At 36.9% G+C, this 21,658-nt stretch overlaps 1 protein-coding gene across 1 annotated transcript in view; it reads right to left on the bottom strand.

The window, feature by feature from the left end:
- The window catches only part of BICC1 (BicC family RNA binding protein 1), a 111,059-nt gene that overhangs the window by 75,125 nt on the left and 14,276 nt on the right, over positions 1 to 21,658 (bottom strand). Inside the window, exon 2 of the mRNA XM_005153651.3 lies at positions 136 to 182. Coding sequence (XP_005153708.2) covers positions 136 to 182 — 47 coding nt within the window. The remainder of the gene's footprint in view (positions 1 to 135; positions 183 to 21,658) is intronic.

The following is a 21,658-nucleotide window of genomic DNA, read 5'->3' as shown; positions in this document are numbered from 1 at the left end:
ACATTAAATGACAAAAACATTTTTGGAATTGGATTCATACAGTGGAAACTGTACATCAAGTTGCTGATGAATGAGCAATGGGTGTAAGCTTCTTCTCTAATCAACTGATGCTATAGAATTAAGTATCTTTCTTACCTTCTGAAAAAAGTCTTCCCCACTTTTCCCTTTGCCCTCTGCAGCAGCTGTAAAACAAAAGTGCAATCTGGTTACAAAACATAAAGCAGGAAATGTACAGGTTTACATAAGTTTTCAATGAGTACACGTTAATGTGAAATTAAAACTCAGTACTTTTTTCTCACGGTAAACACCAGTCAACCACTAAGACCAGAACAACCTTTTGCAAGTCACTCGCTCAGGATAGAATCCAAGCAGATGTTCATATTTGCAACCTAGAGTTATGATATATTGACACATATTTTACATACAGTGTAAATACATTCAAGTCCAATGCTATATTCAAACTGCATACTTCACTGTGCAATACCATTAATCGAAGCAACAAAATTAAGCTGGAGGGCACAAGCTTTGCTATATCAAGGTTAAGAACTAGAATCAAAACAAGAATAAGCATTACAGTAAGCCAGAATCACATTAATTTTTTTCCCTCTATTCTGCTAGTTTTTATATTGATGAGAAATACAGAGGTACTGCTATTTGGTTTTCTGAGTATGAGCAAATGCCATAAAAATCTAAACAGTTATTACTGCAGTTAAGTATCCCTCTCATTTGTTATCCAGTGAAATTTTGCAACATGTACTTTCCACCAGCCAATGTTCATGAACTACTACACTCAAAGCAGCTGTAAAACAAAAGGTATCCCTACACAGTTCCACTAGAAATGGTGCCATTGTACAAACCAGACACATAAGCACATTTGAACACTTGAAAATGACATTCAAGAGAGGTCACTCAAAGCTAAAAGCAGCACTGAACATGGCCACTGGTAGGGCTTGGCAACGGTGGGGCAAAGAAACACTTGTTAAACAGGAGAAAATTAAGATTTTCACTGTCTTAAGCTACGAAATCAAAGGTGGAAAGGTAAAATATTGATTTTGTGAAAGAAGACCAACATACCTATAGGTACATATTTAGCCAGCACACTAAAATGCTCCCTTTACTGTAGAGCTGTACTGGTTATACTGGAACATTTGAATTTACATAAAAGGTAAGGCTAACAAAAGGAAGAGTGAGAAACAACTAAGTGCATGTGGCTGCAAAGGGAGGAGGGAGCCTTCAGAGTACTTTTCAATAACAGTGCTAAGACCATCACAATGGCAGAACAAAACATCACTGCAGAACACAGCCTAGAAGCAATCTTATAAATCAGTAACTTCAAGAACAAGAATTTGACTATCTCCCACATGTATTTAAAACCATCATTTTAAATTTAGTTAACATAAATGGCAGCACTTATAATTATAGTGTGCTATAGTGCATATAGCTTACATTGTAGCTTATCTATATAGCAACCTGAGACCTAGCAATCAATTTAACACACAGTAGCTCAAGCTGATGAAGAAGAGGATAACTTCCCTAGAGAAAGAGATGCCTCCAAATAGAACTTCAAGTCATAAATGAAGTTTCCTGAATGGTACTGGATCTCTGAAGAAACTCATTGTCATTGTGATTTCTCCGTATTTCTCATGTACAAACCAAATTCTTAGCTTACTTCATCACCCTGTCTTCAAAACTGTTACAGGTGCTTAGCTCTCCCCACTCTTTCAATTACACAAGCAAATCCAAACTTAAGTTAATGGTAACTCAGATAACTCAATCTAAGAACAAATGCAACTGAGCAGATACAGACTAGAGGCACAAGACAACTTTTTCCAGTGCAGAGGAAGGACTGCACTGCATTTGAAACAGGCTTCTCAAAATATCAACAACACTTAAATATCATTGAAACAGTGCACACCAAGAATGTTATTTCATACAGTTCAGAAGTTTGTTATTTAACTCAACTGTAGTCAGACTAGACACAGTGAATGAAGTCTGTCAAGCAGTCATCTTGCTGTAGAGCAATTCCAGAGTCAACAATTCTACAAGTCTGAGAAGAAAACAAAGCCCTCCTCACCCTCAAAACCTGCAAGTGCTTTTAGGAGAAGAATGAAGTGGTGCACTTTCACCAGGACAAAAATTTCTGGAAGTAGAGGAAACAAGTGGGGAAGATTTCAGTTTTTCAGATTTATAAACTACTGATTCCACAGAAATACACAACTTCTTTTGAAAAACACAACTTTCTTTTGACAGCAGCCACTTCATAGATGCATGTTGTTTCACAAGTTTTCCATTAACTCAAGAATTGTTACGAAACACTTCTGGGAATCACGGAGTAGCACCACACTTTTCAAGTGAAACACAGGACCAAGGTGCTTTTAATCAGAAAGCAGAGGAGACAAACTGGAGATGAGAACATGACAGATGTGAGGCTGAAGTTACAGTTTTGAGAAAAGACAGATTTTCATCCAGCTACAGCTACATATTTCCAAACTGAATACAAATAAGAGATGGCTTAGATAATAACAGTAATGCTGTGCAAGGCATTTAAAAAGAATGCTGACAAAGCAAATTCCAAGCTTTTTATTGTAGGTTTATTTTTAATCTGAATCATTCTGGTGAACTGATTTACAGTTTGGCCCCAACAAAAACTGTATGGTACAGCAGATGGACTCCAACAAGCACAGTAAGAAAGAGGGAATGAGAACACCCTGAAATGACTTCACAGAGGAAAAAAAAACACCCGGAAACAAAACAAAAACACGCACAAAAATAAAAACACAACTAAATAACAAAATAGTGGAGAGAACACTGAAGTTGGAGCAAATTGCACTTTGAAACATCTTGAGTTAATAATCAGTGGTTTTAGTTGTTACACCATACTATAAAGACATTGTCTTTCACTATAATTTTTGGCACATAAGATGTTTTACAACCACCTATTTGACAGGTCTGGTGATATCTATGAAAAGGCAAGGAAGACTGTATGACATATTTGGAAAGAAACACTGAAGGTTTTCACATAACTAAAACCATAGAGACACATTAGTATTTTGCCATTTTGCTTCCTTGATGCAGCACTATTTAATCAATGAAGAGATACACCTCTAATAATTTTTCATATAAAATGGGTTTTGTATATCAAGATGATGTAGTCATTATCAACCCTACTATACACTTAAAAATGGAAAGAAAGAAGAAAAAAAATAAAGGGTTAAAGTATCAAGTCACACTTAGGATGGGATCTTACAATATAAAAGAAAAAAAAAAGCCTAAAAATTTGAAGACAACCTACATGAAGCAGTACATTATGCTTCCTTTTAGGTTAGCTATTCTTTTATTCCACTTTCTTCCTAAAATTTACTTTCTTATTTCTAAGAGGAGAAATTACAGTTAAGAAAAATTAAATTTCATCAGTAGTGTACGAATTTTGGGATGTTAACCACAATTAGATACATTTTAATCTAAGTACCTATATTTAAGAAAGCTTCCAATGTGTAAAAAACATTTACTATTCATATTAAATTATCTTGAAGCTTTTCTTCCTCTCCAAAGCAGGGAAAGATAGTTCTAGCACATCCGGAAACATTAAGTGTGGCCGAACACAAGGGGAAGCATCCATTTCTTTCATTATTAAAAGGCTTAACAGATTTTTCTTTAAACAAGACAAAAGCAGTGGGATTGAGTGAGCCTTCAGCAAGTTTGCCAATGACACCAAGCTGTGTGGTTCTGTTGATACACTGGAGGGAAGGAATGCCATCCAGAGAGACCTTGACACACTTGTGAGGTGGGCTGATGCCAACCTCATGAAGTTTAACCATGACAAGTGCAAGGTCCTACAGCTGGGTCGGAGCAATCCCAGGCACAGCTACAGGTTGGGCAGAGAAGAGATTCAGAGCAGCCCTGAGGAGAAAGACTTGGGGGTGTTGGTTGATTAGAAAATGAACATGAGCCGGCTTCAGTGTGTGCTTGCAGCCCAGAAAGCAACTGTATCCTGGGCTGCATCAAAAGGAGCGTGACCAGAAGGTTGAAGGAGGTGATCCTGTCCCTCTACTCTGCTCTCGTGAGACCTCACTTGGAGTATTGTGTGCAGTTCTGGTGTCCTCAACATAAAAAAAAAACATGGAACTGTTGGAACAAGTCCAGAGGAGGCCACAAGGACGATCAGGGGACTGGAGCACCTCCCGTATGAAGACAGGCTGAGAAAGCTGGGGCTGTTCAGCCTGGAGAAGAGAAGGCTGCATGGAGACCTCATAGCAGCCTTCCAATATCTGAAGGAGGCCTATAGGGATGCTGGGGAGGGACTCTTCATTAGGGACTATAGTGACAGGACAAGGGGTAATGGGTTAAAACTTAAACAGGGGAAGTTTAGATTAGCTATAAGGAGGAAGTTCTTTACTGTGTGGGTGGTGAGGTACTGGAATGGGTTGCCCAGGGAGGTTGTGAATGCTCCATCCCTGGCAGTGTTCAAGACCAGGTTGGACAGAGCCTTGGGTGACATGGTTTAGTGTGAGGTGCCCCTGCCTATAGCCGAGTGGCTGGAACTAGATGATCTTAAGGTCCTTTCCAACCCTAACTATGCTATGTTTCTATGATCTTCTGTACAGAAATGAGCAAGAGAAGCATTTTGAAGTTATGAAATCTAGGTACAAGTCATTAAAAATGGAAACTATTTACAGTGTTCACTACAATGAGCTGCAGTTTAATAAGTCACTGAGGTTTACCTGAAATCAGATAAACTGAAACAAAAGCAAGGATTACTTTGTATTTAGGAAAAACATCTACTAGGTCATGGCATCCTGAACTCAATTTCTCTAAACATCTCTATGGAGTATTAACCCTGATTCTCAAACCAAACTCATCTTTGAAATACCATGTTGAAAAGCTCCCAAAATTTAGATCTGATGTATATGGCAGATTATTTTAGTAATTTTACTGGTTTAATCTAAAATATCAAACAAAGTTTCTTTCAAAAAGTGGTAAATTTCCAAGTTCTTGAACACCCAAGAGGACAAGTCTTTTGTGGGAGATTGAGGAGGCAAGCAGTGTTGTCCCTGTGATTCATGAAAGGCACTATGTAGCCCACTCATTAAATTTGAAATAAGCTTTCATATTTTAATAAAGTGTTGCTGACTTTAAGTGAAATTAATGATTTCATAATACTACATCAGTAACAAACAACATTAAAAAGTGACACTAATGCCTATCACTTAAATTACCATCACTAATCCTAATCTAGGAAAAAGTTATGTCAACAAGTGCAGTTCAGTTATTTAATGGCTTGCTAAATTCCACTTCAAATAATAATTTACAAATCCTTCTAGATCTTTCTTCCTACAGATGCAGGTCACTAAAGCCCCACTATCTTCATTTGCTGTGGGAATGCTTTTAAAAGACAAGTCCAAGTAGTTACTTGTGGAAGACAAACAGGTTTTAGTTGGTTAAGAAAGCTTTCAGCCACCAAAATAAAAAGCCTTTGCTGCTCACTTCCACCTTGTGCTGCTCTCCTTTGTCTGACAGTACAACTTTCTGTGCAGCAACAGTGGGGATGAGGTCTAGCTTTACTTGGTATAAGTACACTTACTGGAATAGCCCCCAGACTTACTTAAGTGGGAAGGGCAGAAGGAAGATTTTTTTCTCTTGGTGCTTACTTAGCTGGCAACTCTGGCACATGCAGCTCAAGGTGTTCAGGTAATGACAGCCTTAAGAAGCAGTAATAGACAAAATTAGTTTTCTTTAAGTCTCCTCCAGTACCACAGGCTCCTTTGCCAGCAGGACCAGGCACCACAGGTATGACCCCAAGTAGGAGAAGAGCCATTAACTTTCTAACAGCATCTGCTACACCAAAAGAGACACCAAGTCATTGAAAGTACTCCTTTAACAAAACTAAATGTGTACAATGACAACTGAACAGTGCCTCTATTGAGAAATAGGAAAGCATAAGTGGTGTGACAGGATTTCAGGATGAGCTCTGAAAAACCATGTCTGGTTACCCACCTGAGGAAACCAGTCCACTCTTCTACCAATGGTCCCTGTTCCCAAATCAGATTTGAGAGAAACCACAAACCAAATGGTAATTAATACAGTGTACTGACTTCTCACAAATTGATTCATTTTTGCCAACCTCTGCTACTCAGGAAATAGTTTTCTTAGAAACAGTATTTATTTTATGACATTGAATAATCACAAAAACTAAGACTGCTTTTACAAAACCGGTATGTTTCAGAAATACAGACGAAAGGCTACGTAAATGTGCATAATAGGCATTTTATATTTTAAGCTGAACTTTGTTTATTGTAATTTCTTCCATACCATGAAATATTTTGTATTAGATTTTTGCTTTTCAAGATATATTGGATTGCCAAAGTTTCATCCAATACAAATACAAACCAGTTGAAACAGGTGTTAACTATTATGGTACCCATGAAGTACACCACTTGTCTAGTTAATCACCAAATCATAAAAAGCCCAATTGTAGTTTCTTCTCAGTTCACATGGAAAAATAAATTTGAACTTCTACTTCAAATATTATTTTAATTATGAAAAAACCCTGTTATAATACAGGCCATATTTTACAGGAATTGAACCCAAGATACACTGATCAGGTGTTGTTTAAATGAATTATTCTAACTCTGTGTTAATTTCACACATTAGCTTTGTGTCTCATTTTCTAAACTCCTGAAATTGTTACGAAACACAATATAATATGTTTGTAATTTTGCCCTTATGTTTATTACTGTTGAAACTTCTTCCTCTATCCGCATTGAAAGACTACGCTTGTACGAGAACATAAAAGCCTGTTCAACTCTTCAGGTTTCAGCATCAAAATGCTCTAACAAAGTGATAACAAGGTATTATTTTAACAGGATTTCAATAACTGTTAGAATAATATAGCTGAAGTATTCAAATATCCTTTACCTTCCCTATCAATTGATGGAGAAAACTCATTTACATCAAGATCTTCCTTGTGTTAAACTGATTTTTTCCCCCTGAAACTGACACAGAAACATGCCAGCTATGTAGCATGGTATTTATTATTATTTTTTAAATTAAATGGAGTTATTCATACTGAAAACCTGAGCTATTTCTCAGAAGTTACCCAGCTACCTACACAAAAAACAAAGCAAAAACAACAAAAAAACCCAAACAAACAAAAAAACCCAAAACAAAACAACCTTTTTTCATTGAACCAGAAACCAACTGACAAAAAGATTATGCTTTCCTGTGCACAGACACTAACCCATACATACTCTGAAAGCTTGCTTATATCAAGCCAAGATAAAGAATTCCTCCCCAGTGGCCACAGACCCAAGCCACATTGTTGAAAATGTGCTTTTAGGAACAATAAGATAGAGCACACATTGTTAAAGAAAAAGAAAATCTGACCTTGAATTGAATTTGTTGAATTCCAAACAAAACAATTTCCCATTTTTCTTGTAATTACCAAGGTAGTCTCACAGTTTTCTGCTTAGAAACTAGGAAGTTAAACAGAGAGACAACTGAGCTAAAATAACAGGGTCTGTCAAGACAAGTAACAAGAAATCTGCACAATAATCTTGAATACTGCTTTTTAGTAAGACTACATATTCTTTTAAATTTATAGTACTAAACTTCATAAAGTAACCTCAGTATTTTAGGTTCTCAAGTGGCTTTATAAATATGATCAAGTTTTCCAGAGCCAAGGAATGAAAATCAGGCATTTAAACTTTTGTTAATGCATATATACACCAGCCTTTCGGTTTTGAGGATGCTTACCATAGACAGGTCAGAGTAAAGCCAAAAAGTCAACAGGAAACATTTGAAGTGGGGGGTGGGCAAAAGGAGACAATCCCCAAAACATTCAAGAAAGTACTGACACCAAGAAGAGCAAAAAACATACCTGACCAAGTAACATGATGACATATTTGTCAAGTCAGAACGTACATGATATTATGAAAATGACTGTCTACATATTCTGTGATAAAAGGACCCTTGGACTGGAGGTGAGAACAAGAGTGTCACAATTTACTAGATCAGGGGAAAAAAAACCCAAAACAAACCAACAAAACAATGCAGAAAAAAAAGATACCTATGACACAAACCTAAAATGTTTATATGGGAGCACTCTTCCTCTGGCAGAACAGCCAAAGAACAATCGGATGAATTTCAGCATTGTCAGTAAATGATAATAAAAAGACTATTAAGTATCTGGACATTTTTGGGTGGGTTCCACTATCTGCTTCTGTTAGAAGGAGCTTGATACATAAACTGCTAAGCTACCCATGAAGAGGCCAGATGTGCTCTAACTTCTGACAGAAATAATTAATTCTGGGAATAAGGCATACTGTGTAGAGGTCACTTTCATCCTGCTGCTGAAATAGAAAGTTTATGAGCCCCCTGAAGTCCAGTGTCTATTGTCTCTTGTCAGACTACTTCCTAACTGGTTGAGGTTTCTTGGATCAAGGTCCACATCATCTGAACACACATATAAACACAGACAGGTAAGATGTCCATATGCTTCATACTCTCTTTATACTACATTTTCTGAAATATAGTATCATGAAGACTATATATGTATATTCACTTATTAGAATATTTACTTTTTGATCACCTGTTTTCCCCTGCATACTCTATTCAGTAATTACACTAGAGGTTACTTACCTTGTCAATCCCCCCATCAATATTTTAGAGTTACAAAATCATAAAAATCTATTTAGAACCAATAATCAAATCTGCAAATTTTAGATATATAACAACAGATTTTCCTGATTTTGCAAAACTAATTTATCCTGGGGAAAAAGCTGTCTGCCAAATGTCTGCATAGAGAAAATCTATTTATTTATTTTTATAGCCAAGTCACAGCTTGAAAGCAGGCTGTGAAGTTGGGGCTGCTTTGGGAGCCCCTTTTTCCTTGTTGGAAATCTCTCCTTTGAAAGGCACACATGGGTCTAGCTTCTCTGCACAACCACAGAACACTTCCTTATGTGACTGGAGCACACTCAAGTTCATAGCACAAGACATAAGATTTTAATGAAGATAATGAAGTGAAGGCTTTACTTCCTGCCAGCTACTCTTCAGAATGACACAAGGAAAGCTGCCTCACTGTCAGCACCATATTACCTGATTGAGACTACTCTATTAGCTGCCTCAGATCAACACTTGTTCCCAGTAACAAAACTTTCGCCTTTGTAGGTTGATAAGGATTGCTATTGGGAGAACTGCAATCATAGGTCAGGAAGAGACCAAAATGCAAAAAAGATCACTGGAAATCTATTCCAACACTGCACAAGTCAGTTCTTCTATTCTGCTTTAGGATACCAGGTAAAACATCCCTGGAAGTCTCTTATGTCATCTTTCAGATACATTCAAGGACTTCTGCCATTTCCAGCTGTAGACATGACAGCTGATGCTTCTAAATGAAGTTTTCAGCTTCCTCTTCCTTAATCCAAACTTCCACAACATTTTTAGTTTGACGTGAGCATTTCTAATGCCTGTTCTCAACTTCATCACTGTCAAAACATAGCTTGAAACCAAAGCCTCTTTCCCCTTAGAATACTCAGCTGCTCAACCATAACTTGATAAATCAAACAGTTAAGAGTCTCTTTGGAAGTCACTCTATATCCTACACTTCAAAAAAACCCTTTCTGAATTCTTTATTTTAATGACAATTAAATCAACAGCCCTGCCAGTTCTCAAAGAACTCAAGACCAGGTTGGATGAAGCCTTGGGTGATACGGTTTAGTGTGAGGTATCACTGCCCATGGCAGGGGGGTTGGAACTAGATGATCTTGAGGGCCTTTCCAATCCTAACTATTCTATGATTCTATGATTCTAAGACAGGACATCTCAACTAGAAAGCTGCTGGTCATAGAAAATAACACATTTGCTTAAACAAGAAGAACCAGCACATTACTGCAAGCATTTATAATTAAAAATTTAAACTTATGACTTCAATTATTTCCCGCTTTATCATGAGAACTTAAATAGCACTGTGAGAGTTCCAGATATATTATACACAGGTAGAGCAAAGAGCTGACATGGCCAGGCTGAGGTTTTGCTTTGTGAAGAGGTTTCTTTCCAAGAACAGAGACCTAATTTTTTGTATTTTTTCACCAAGATATTACCACATTACTATTGTCAGGTTTAACTATAAGCAGTATTTTTCTTCCATTTCAATCAACAGATGAAGGCAGCTTTCCAGCATCTAAATACTGTAGTAGCCGAGTTTAACCACCTATTACTATTTTCTTGTAAGACATAAAGAACTTGTATCCATGCTACTGATAATCACTTTTTAGAAAGTGAAACTATCAAATACTGTCAATTATAATGAGAAATTAAGATCCTAAGTCATTAGCATGAGTGAAACCTGATAAAATATTAAGTACATCCATGCACTGTAGCTCACCATGGTATTTCCCCCATCCAGTTTTGAGAAAAGTATTTTTGAGAATATATTGGGTACAGTACTAAAGGAAAGAGAACAATCCTGATTCTCATAAAACATTTTTGTTACCTAAATGTAAATTAGGGCATCTGTTACCTCAGTCATCTTACACTTCTTGGTCAAGCTGCCCTCTAGAAAGATGCAAACTGGAATCCCATCCCAAGAAGTGTCTTGGTAGAGGCATCAAGGAGGGAAAAGCTAAAGTGGTTCAACTTTTATTTTATTGCAGGAGTTGTCTCCCTTCCTTCAAATGGGACTTTCTGCATTTCAATTTTTCAGGAAATTTGGGAACCTGTAGTCAAAAGAACAGGCCAGCCAAAAGTAATTTTCATGTTGCATTAATTTGTTCCATGTCCTTTGTAGGCACAAAACTCACAGAAGCAGTCAACAGCCAATCATGAAATCAATAAGAGTGCTCTCCCACATGAAACACAGCCTAGATAATATCAATTCTCTTGACCTATGATCCAAAGAGAGGTAGTTTTGGAAAGAACAGCTGGAGAAGGCTGCTCTGGTAACTGTAGGAAAATATCACCAATGTGCCATATGACCTATTGCTGTTATAAAGTACTTCTCAGTACAGCAATGAAAACCTATTTATGCCAGCAACTGACTTTTTCATTACTTTACACTTACTCCCTGACACAAAGAGATCAAAATGTGGTAGGGTTAAGCCATTCCAGCCATGCTTTCATCCTGCCTACCTCAGTCAACTCCCCTTATTGATATTCCTCTATGAGCTGACATGCACTTTAACTCACACTGAATTGGAATTTGCTGTTGTTCACCTAGGAAGATATTTAGCTAGAGGAGCCACCATAAACACTCCTGCAGGGACAGAGCAGCTGACTGAGTCCCCCCCATGCTGTCACACATCTGGAAATGAGTCACAACATTCATGCAAGGGTAAGAAAAGAGATGTAAAGCCTGGCATTTTTCTGTCGTGGGTCTGCCTTCTTGAGTCACTGGATGCTGTGAAGGTTCAAAAGAAAACCTTTGACTGCCTCAGGAGACAGAATCTCTCTTGCTGCCAGTGCCCAACAGATCCCACTCTGCCCCTGAGCCAAAGCATCCATTTATAACAGAACTTGCTGTTTACAGGGGGAAAGAAAATCATAATATCAGAAGTGCTCCAGGGGCTGACAGAGGATAACTGCCAAATGCAAAAGTTCTGCTCTCAGCAGATTGATTGCTGGGGATATTCTTTCTATTTGCTTAGCATTCAACTTTCTCTCAATTCACAACCACGTTTCTTGTCAGGTATGCACACAGATACTGTATGATTCATTACATGCAAAGGAAGAATGCAGCAAGGCCATAAAAAAATTAGAAACAAAACCCCTACAGAATTGGATAAAAACATACACAATATTTTTTTGATGGCCCTGCTTGTTATGAGTCATTCACAGATGTGGAGTTACAGGAGAGAAGCCAAGATTAAGTCAAAGACAAAGCTTTACACAGGAAACCAGTTTAAGTCTGTTGCAATGCAGGTTACATACTGAGCTACAAGGAAAAGGAAAAAATAGGCCTTTTCAAACAGTAATGAGACACTGCATTTCTGGAACCATCATGCACAAGGTTCTGCAAATACATACAGACAGGGACAAAAAACTTCATTTGGAATTCAGAGGTCTCTTCCTTCTCTGAAAACCAACCAATCCCACACACTCCAGCTTCCTGGATGCAACTGGAATATTTGGAGAACAAAACACAAACAGCTCCCTTTTTCTGTCCAAAAAACACTTTATTTTCATTTCTGTCTATTGGAATTAAAAAAAAAAAAAACAAAACACCAAAAAAACACCAAAAAAACCCCAAAACAAAACCAAAAACCAGCCCCAGAGATTTTTTAAAAGGGGACATGCTATAAATCCTTTTCTAGGCATCTGAGCTCTTGTTTCTGCACATCTACACAGCTGGTAACACCTCACATCAAAACAAGTGCACTCACAATTCCACACATCCAGGCTGCTTAACATATTTTTTCCCTTAGTCTGAGCATTCTGAACATCTGCCTTTTTCTATTTTGTGTTAATCGGTTTGAAAAATCTGACAGATAACCTCAGATGTAAAGTCTTTCCCATTACCATTTACAGAGCCTTTTAGCTTCACATCTCCAGTCTCCTCACAAAGTACTCAGGTAAATGTTCAATATCTACTGTACTACATGTAATTGTCATAATGAAAATAGGCTCTATTATTTATCAAATATATACATATATAACAAGCCGATAAAAAAATCAACTTTCTCCAGAAGCATAAAATGCCTTTACCAATATTTCAAGTATTAAATCCCATTCAGTTTTATTTTTAGTATATCCTAATTCTAGGTACTTGAATATAGAGAAACTGAAGATGTCTTAAATTTCAACAAACTGATTTCCACTTCAGGGTAAGATTGCAAGCAATTCATCTAGATTAAATTTATAACATGTTACACTACTCACACTACTTCTGAAGCAGTGACCAACCATTGCTTTGAGTATTTGGTAGAACTAGTTCAGACCCTTTTTGTATCTTTTACTCCTGAACAAAAAAAACAGAAGTCCAAGTTTACATGCAGAAAACACAAACCCACTGAAGATAGTTCATGAAAAGTATAACCAGTCTCTATACTAGTCTAAAGAGGCAAAGGACAAGAAGTTTAAAAAAGAAAAGCATAACATACAAACAGATTTAAATAAGTACATGCATAAGCACTGGGGCAAGGCATTAAAGTGTTTAGTTGATTGAAAAAATGAAAATAATAAATCTAAAGATCACATTTTAAACTGCCACCCAGCTTACAGTAATGCATTGTCTGCTTCAATTCACACTGTTCATAGGTTGAAAGACAGAAAAAATTGTCCCAATTTAGCTTATTCTTAGATATCACATTAATCTAGATGACATTTGACTAAAACGAGTTCATCTGTTCCACTCAGGAATAAATACAATTAGTCCCATGCACTGTAAAATACAGAGCAAACATAATTGACGTGGAAGTTGCAAACTAGTTGTGTAAAGAAAAGAGGGTGGAATGGAGGTCCCTAAAGGGTGGAGGTAGAGGAAATGAGAAACTTACCCATACATCAAGTTTAAAGCTATGTATCACAACAAGAAGATGTGCACTACAATGTCACCCATTTTCCCACACATTTTCTAGAATTCAAATTAGGTATCAGCACAAAAAACACGGCAATTTAAGTTCTTTTGCCAAACTAAAATTTACTCACAAACCAAGATCTTTCTACTTTTAGGAAACTAAGGAAATGAAGTAATTGTTTAGGTAAGGAGATCAAAGCACAACAGATGTCTAGACCCTGTGTAAAGGTGAAAACTTTTATTTTCACAGCTGGTTTTATGTCCACATTTTCAAAAATCTACATGATATTTTTCTTATGATCAGTTCACATATTAAGAGATACAACTGTTATATACAGCTGCCAAAGCATTAAATAATTCTATTTATGCATAAGCATATAAATAAAAACATACAGGCATACACAGAGAGTGAACAATGTCATGCTGTATAATTAGGCTTTCTAGATACAGTTTACCGTAAGATAGAAGCCTGCACTGGTTTACGCTGCAGTGGTAGAACTTAGCTAGAATTGATAACAGCTTTAAGCATAATTTATTAGCTTTATTTTAGCATTGTGGATTGTTTAGCTTAAGACAAGCAGAAGCATTCCGATTTTAGAGGGTTAGACAATTACATTAGTTTGCTCTCTTCGTTGAAATTACTCCATTTGGGAAATTCTACCTGCTTCTTCAACGAGGCAATGCTGCAGATAAACAGTACTGGACTGAGAAACAGTAGACACATATCCAGAAAAAAACTGTTCTAAATTGGCATCAGAAGAAAACCTTCACCTGGACACAAAGATGCAGCTCCACACTGCTGGTAGAGTATCTTCTTTACTGTCAACATGTTTTCCAAAGTAAGTCTTCTATAAAATGGTTTCAGAGTGGTTTGCAGAGAGTAAACTGCCTTCATTTTACTAATTACTATTTCAGAAAACCTAAATATTATTGCTACACTGATGGCAAGGGTGGCATATAAAAGCAGAATTTCAAGTTATGCAAACAAGCAGCAAAGTAACATACTCATCATCTTTTTGTTGATAACTGCTCAGTTTAAAGCTAGGTGAATATCTACAAGCTTCTCCAGACTCTCTTGGAACCAAGTACATCCCAAAAACACATGATAGTTTGAGAATTATGAAGCTGAGCTCAAGCTGTGTATTACAGACAGTCAAAGCAAAGAGCCTATAAGTTAGTCACCCAAAAGTTAAAATACAAAACAAAACCTTATTTGGCAGAACACACAATGATATATATTCAAATAGCTTAATACTATAGAGAATTATCTCGCAGAAAGATCCCAAAGCTCTCTTTTAAGTTAAATGCAGACATGCTGGAAGCATGTATCACCCAGACTACATATAGATGGTGGAAAGCTGATGAGAAGTTTCAAATGCATTACTCTCCTTAAATCACAGATCTAGGCTGTCAGCCATCTTAACATAGGGACTCCTCACATATTTCAGCTGATCTCAAGATGACAAAAATTAGTCAAGGATGCAAAACTTGAAGTACTTGAGCCAATAAAAAATATATGAGCATGTTACAGGAATAAAAATTACCACCAGCTTCGTAGCTCAACCATGAAACCTCCCCAGGTATTTTTGGGCCACACTTTTATATGAGCAAATGCACTCAAATCAAGTTCTCTTGTTTTACAAATTATTTATTGTGGCTACATGGGACATGTATAGAAATAAAAAGCTTATCCGAACCCTTTCAAAAGATGGGTCTTTAGAAAACCAAATCTACTATTAGACTCTTTGTGATTTCCACCTCCTGAATGAAGGCAAGATCCTTTCACAGCATAGCTGAAATGCTCCCGAGACTGCAAAGTCCTGACAACACCTTTGAACTGCCACACTTGCAAGACATGGAAAAACAATATTAATAAGTCTTCATTTGCACTTTCCAGTGTTTAAGAAGAAATCCTGCAGAGGACTGAAGTCAAAGTGAATATGGTAAAACTGCTACAGGTATTAGACTAACTAAATAAACATGACTTATAAGTACGTGCAACAAGATGCGAAAGTCAGCCTTTGTGGACTGGTGAGTCTTTTATTTGACCTTTATTAACCAAAGTGAGGCTTCTAAGAAATATTCAGGAAGCAGAGAGATGTTTTGATGTTATACTGCCTACACAAACAGGCCCAAAATATGTTACTCAAATCATAAGACTCCTCTCCTTTTTGCACACAAGCAAATCATTACTTAGAGTGCATGAGCTCAAAAACTAGTATCAAGCCCCCTGCTAGCTAATTTGTATTTTTATGGACACAAAGCTATTTCTAAAACTGTTGTTTACAAGAATATAAGGCCTGAGAAATTCTACAAAACTCCATTTACACAACCTTGTGATACAGTGCAGGAAATTCTTAAGCTAAATTAATGACCACAAGTAAACAAGAAAGCATTGTTTCATGGTTAGGCAACTGTAATTTTAAGTTATGCAACTGATTTATCTAGTAACCTTGAGTGGTTCTGAAATTACAAGTTCCTCTTTTCCACTTTTAAGGCTCAAGGAGGTCCTGCTTAGAAGAAATGATACGACAACAAAGCCCCTTAAGTTTATGCTAAATAAACTGAAAAGAAACTTGCAACCTTAAAGGATATAAAATGTCAAATGTGGGGAAGTGAAAAATTAAAACAAAGAATGTGTGATTTCTGCCAAAATCTAGAAAAACAAATGATAGAGTAAGGAACTAATACTTGGCCCACTTTTGCCTCCAGTTCCTGTGTGGGAGATTTAGCCCAAAAAAAATAAGCGCATTTTTGCAAACAAAACCAGGATTAAGTAGCAAGATGTTAGTGCAGCTGACTCAATGCAATGCTGTTTTCAGGAATAAACTTTTACCATTTCTGCTCAGCAGTATTCAACCCAGTTCCTTTCAGGAAGACTTCAGATACGTTTCTTCTTCTGTTATGTCAGTTATCAACTCCTTTTTAGTATTTAGAGTAATTAAATAACTTGCACATAAGAGAAAAGTAAATCAAAATGTAATCTATAGTACAAAGTTTGAATATATCATAATACACATTCATAAGTGACACCGAAGGTGACTTGGTATTTCAAATTCCCAATTTTTAGTATGTGCTGGTCAACACAAGGGACATTTCACAGTTAATGAGAAAAAGATGGTAAACATCACACCAAGCATTTAATATATCCCAGCATGGCATTTACCAGCATAAACTGTGCCCTTAAAGTCTACATTTACATTTACTTTTGCATGCATACTCAGTATTAAAGCAGAAAGGTTAGTGTCAAGTCCTGTTGTAAGTGCCTCTTTTCTCAAGTGTCATACCATCCTACTCCTCTAAAAAAATACTCAAAGACAGCACAATTATGGACAATACACCGCATAACTGACAAGGTTTATAGCTCTTTCAAATTTGAGTAGATTTTAAGAGGATGACAAATACAAAACCCCTAATTCTTTATCGCTAAACACAGAATGACATTGCCACCTATCAGTATAAAGCCCTGTGTACTAAACACTGCATAACATCTGTCAATATGTTGTATTTGCAAAACATTCCAGTTTTAATAAATAGTCCATGTGTTTCATGCCTGCATAAAGCTTTTGCCAAAACACTCGCTTTCTTAGCGAAATGGAAATACCACTAATCTGGAAAGAATGTCAGTGAACCCATAAGAAAATCAAGTTTCCTTTAAAACCTTGTCTTATTACCTGCAATTTGTGTTCTTTGGAGTAGTCATAATTAACTGAAATAATTAACACATCCACTTCCAAATCCAACTGTTGAAGCTGAGCTGACAAAGTACAAAAGCCTTATTTGTTTTTTTTTTTTAAGATATGTTTTAGAATCAAGGAGCATAATGTCACTCTGAGGACTTGATAGTCCAAGAACATGTAAATATTAGATTGCTATTGCAGCAGCAGATGTTAGACTACTGACTACAGGAAAGCATGCTTTTATTTAACAGGTGCAGAAGTAGTGATAAACTAATCTTGAAATAGATCAAGAAATAACTAACCTAAACCATCAACATCAAGTAAGCCTGGCAAAAGGAAGCATTATCCAAAAAGCCTTTAAAAAAGTAGCACAGCAATCAGCCATGATTAGGGAACACCAAAAGATATTTGCTTCCTAAGAATGATAAAGGTATGTAGTATGAGAAAAAGGACTCATTTATGGAGCCATGTTTGCTCTTGATAAGTACCTAATTGCATTTGATTTGTACAATGTAAAACACAAGAGAGTACATACATAGAAATTATTTTCAATTCAATTACACAAATTACTTTTAATTCACAATAATCCTATCTGTAGTTGGCAGGTGGGAAAACAAGAACACAGTATGAATGAGTAATTTCTAATTCAATAACAGTTTTGTTTCAAACAGGCAAAGATCTTTCTAAGGACCTTCCTAAGGAAATAGAGTCCACTTGAGAGAAAGGAAAAGTAACTCAAAGTCAATGTTCCCAGACATCATATACATGATTTTTCAACGCCAAGTTGTAATGCATACAGGAAAGAATCACAATCAGAAAAATATGAAATTTTTAAGGTCCTCCATTACTTCCTCCAGGCTTCTTGGAGCACTCACAAAAGAAGTCTCACATCTTTGATGTGAAAAGGAGCATGGCCAGCTCCAGGTCAAGGGAGGTGATTCTCCTCTCCTTTTATGAGACCCCACCTGGAGTACTGCATCCACCTCTGGGACCCCCAACACAAGAAGGACATGGACCTGTCGGAGAAAGTGCAGAGGAGGACCACAGAGGTGATCAGAGGGCTGGAGCACCTCCCCTGTGAGGACAGAGTTGTGCTTTTTCAGCCTGGAGAAAAGGCTTGAGGAAGACCTTGATACAACCTTCCAAAACCTTAAGGGGGCCTAAAGTAATCTGGAAAGGGACTTTCTACAAGGGCATGTAGTGATAGAACAAGGTATAATGGTTTTAAATTGAAAGAGGGCAGATTTAGACTACATATAAGGAAGAAATCCTTCAATATGAGGACAACAAAGCACTGGAACAGGTCACCCACAGGAGTTATGGCTGCCTCGCTTCTGAAAGCATTCAAGGCCAGGTTGCACAGGGCTTTTAGCAACCTGGTCTAATGAGAGACGTCCCTGCCTGTGCCAGGGGGATTGAACTAAGTGATCTTTAAAGTCCCTTCCAACCAAACCATCCTATGATTCTATGCACCTCTGGCAAGTTCTGCCATTTAACTTTACCCCCTAGTGTGTCTTACTCTTATAATTTAATTAAATAAATAAAATCCAATAAAAAAAAAAGCACAAAAAATACAAAGAAAAAAACAACCAAAAAAGAAAAAATCCCCTCAAATTGACCATCCTCTTAAACTATGTGTTCTTCTCAATCCATTGAGCTCTTCACCTCTATTCCAGACTTCTTATTCACACACAGCTACTCAGACAGAGAAAGCCAGGTCTGTATTCCCAGAGGTTTCCAAGAACTATACAAAGCTTAGGATAATGGTGAATAATGACACCAAGTCATGGGGAGGATGGGACAGGACACACACCAAAAAAAACCCCAAACAAACAGGAGTGAGTCACTATCTGAGGAAGGGAAATTTAAGGACAGCTATCCTACAGTTTCACTGGGTTTTCGCTTTTGGTTTCTGTTTGTTTTTAAACTAAGACAGGAAGGAGAACATAGATCATGGAGCCCTCACATCAGAAAATGGCAACTACTAAGGAATTAAATATGCAATTGCAGTCTTTGCTCTTCACCATCCAAAGCATGGATGCAGAAAGCTCTGTGGTAAAAAAAAAAAGAAAGTAAATTGTCCACAAAAGATTCCTAACATTCCTCTTCCATTACAATAATATAGACCTAAAGATGTTCCACAACGTGAACTGCAGCTTCATGCAGTGCAAAACAGCTAACTGGAAAAGTACATTACTCATGCAGTTAAAATGGATTAGCTTTAAAACTAAGCAGAAAGGGAAAGTGAGGACTTGCTGGTCCAGTTTCTCCACTGAATGTTCAAAGGTTGATGCTCCATGATTCTTTAAGCAGAGGAAACAGTATCTTAAGGCTGCAGAAGGCTTAACTTGAAGAGAAGGGTTAATAAGACTGTAGGTTATACTAGTAGAACTTTCTTGCAAAGGTACCACTGTAGAAACTTCACTTCCAGAAATGAGGTATTTGCATAAGAACTAGCTCTTGAAATCTTAAAGAAGCTCTCATTCAATAATCCTACATCAAAGGCATCAATAAAGGATAATTGACATGTCACTGCAGAGAACTCTAGCAGCAGAGCAGATGCTCAGCTCTGCTGTCACATTGCAGACAAAGCAAATGAGCATTTTAAATTAAGCAAAATTATCCCTAAAGTGGAAGAGTGCTCACTTAGAGTAAAAAGCACACAACTACATTACACCTGCTCCAGAAAAATGGTACACACAGCCCTATCCCCACATGATAAGCATAAAGCAGAACCTTCTACTATTGACTTTTTTTAACTGGGTATTCCTGGAGTTGCAAATAATTCATAAGAATTCATAGGAATTATCCCAGTTTCTTAGTTAGACTCCATGCCCACAACCATACTGAAACGCAAATTCAATATTCAGAATACAATCTCCTGATACTGAAATTCAGGTATTCTAACAAAAACATTAGAAAACATTAAAAACAATGAGGCAGTACATAGAATAAGGAGTAATTAATTTGTATGGGGACTAGTAGATTGTTCTGCAAGGACAAGTCATGCTTATAAATGATTACTTTTCCATAGACACAGCAAAGCTCCCAAAGCTGTCCTGACATAGAAGAAACAACACTGCAAGAACCAGAATAAATAGAAGTCAAAGAAGCTCGCAAATTCTAAATGTCCATGTTTAATAATAGTAATAAGACAGATTTAATAGAGGTGAACCTTTGGACGGTCTACTTCATTTCTAGATCTCATAAGTAATTATTAAGACTGCCAAAAAGACACTATCTCCTGTTTGCATTTTTTCCCCTTTTATTTTGATTTTGGTTAAATTCATGGTTCCTGTTACAGCTCAGCTGGCTTTAACGATAAAATACTTTTCAGTTCTGGAAGTTGTTACCCTCAAATCATGAGACAACTTGGCTACTGTGAACCCACAACCTTGAGAGAGCCAAGTTGCACAAATAAATACAAAACTTCTCTAACTTGCTGAAACAATCACCAATTTAAGGTGTCAGAAGAAACGTTTTGTTTTAGAAAACAAACTGTCTTCTATTGCCTAACCTGTCACAGTGAAACCTTTACCAGCTCTAACTGTGCCTGCATGAGCCCACCTGGTCAGATTAGAGAGGTTTCTCCAGAAAGTAAAACTATTCTTACATTGCTGGAGAAATAGCATCAGGGAGCTAGTTCAAGCACACATCCTTACTTGGTCTGGATGCTCAGTCAACTGCCAATCTCTGCTTTGCAGTAATTGACTAGCTCTTGCCAGAAAGTCACAAAACAGCCTGTATTTGAGCAAGAGAAGCTGGTCACATCCTGGTTTGAACCTGTGGTCCCTGTGGGGCAGTAACTGCCATTAGCAAAAGAAAGTACAAGAGTTATTAGAGCATATTAAACAACTGAATTAAATATTTATGTAACTTGGTTAAAAAGGTGTCTTCCTCCTAAAACAGCCTCTTCGTTTATTCTGTCCTCAAAAACATTGGAATACTATTCCTTTAAATTCAGTAAAGTTAACTCAAAGACTAATTAAATGATAAACTGTCTCTGCAGTTTCTTTTATCTGTTACTTCTGAACCTGAACAAGAGATAGAGCCTAAGAGCAGTTTGAGAAGAATATATCACTTGGTAATTACAAGAGATCACAATGAAAGAGTTCACTATTCTATGATCAGAAGAGAGTATAATATTTTAACTTTTGCTTATGCTAAACTCCTTTGCAGGATACAAAATTACTGATACATTGTTAAGAATAATCTTATTTCTTCAATTATTAGAATGATGTAAGAAAGGATAGACTACAACATAATGCTAAATACTAAGGACTTTAACGTGTTTCAAAGTAAGAAGCTCTAAGTTTACACATGCCATCACACTGGCAGGTAAAATTGACCTACCTTAAAAATGGTCTATTTTCAGTAATTCATGAGATATTAAGAAGATCAGTAAACAGCATAAGACTGATATCTTGCAGCTGAATACTTAGCTGTATCGAAGCTATAATCTTAAAGT

The sequence above is a fragment of the Melopsittacus undulatus genome, chromosome 4 (genome assembly GCF_012275295.1).
Source record: "Melopsittacus undulatus isolate bMelUnd1 chromosome 4, bMelUnd1.mat.Z, whole genome shotgun sequence".
Classification (NCBI taxonomy): Eukaryota; Metazoa; Chordata; class Aves; order Psittaciformes; family Psittaculidae; genus Melopsittacus; species Melopsittacus undulatus.
Note: the sequence above shows the minus strand (reverse complement) of the source record. Positions and strands in the feature narration are given on the sequence as shown.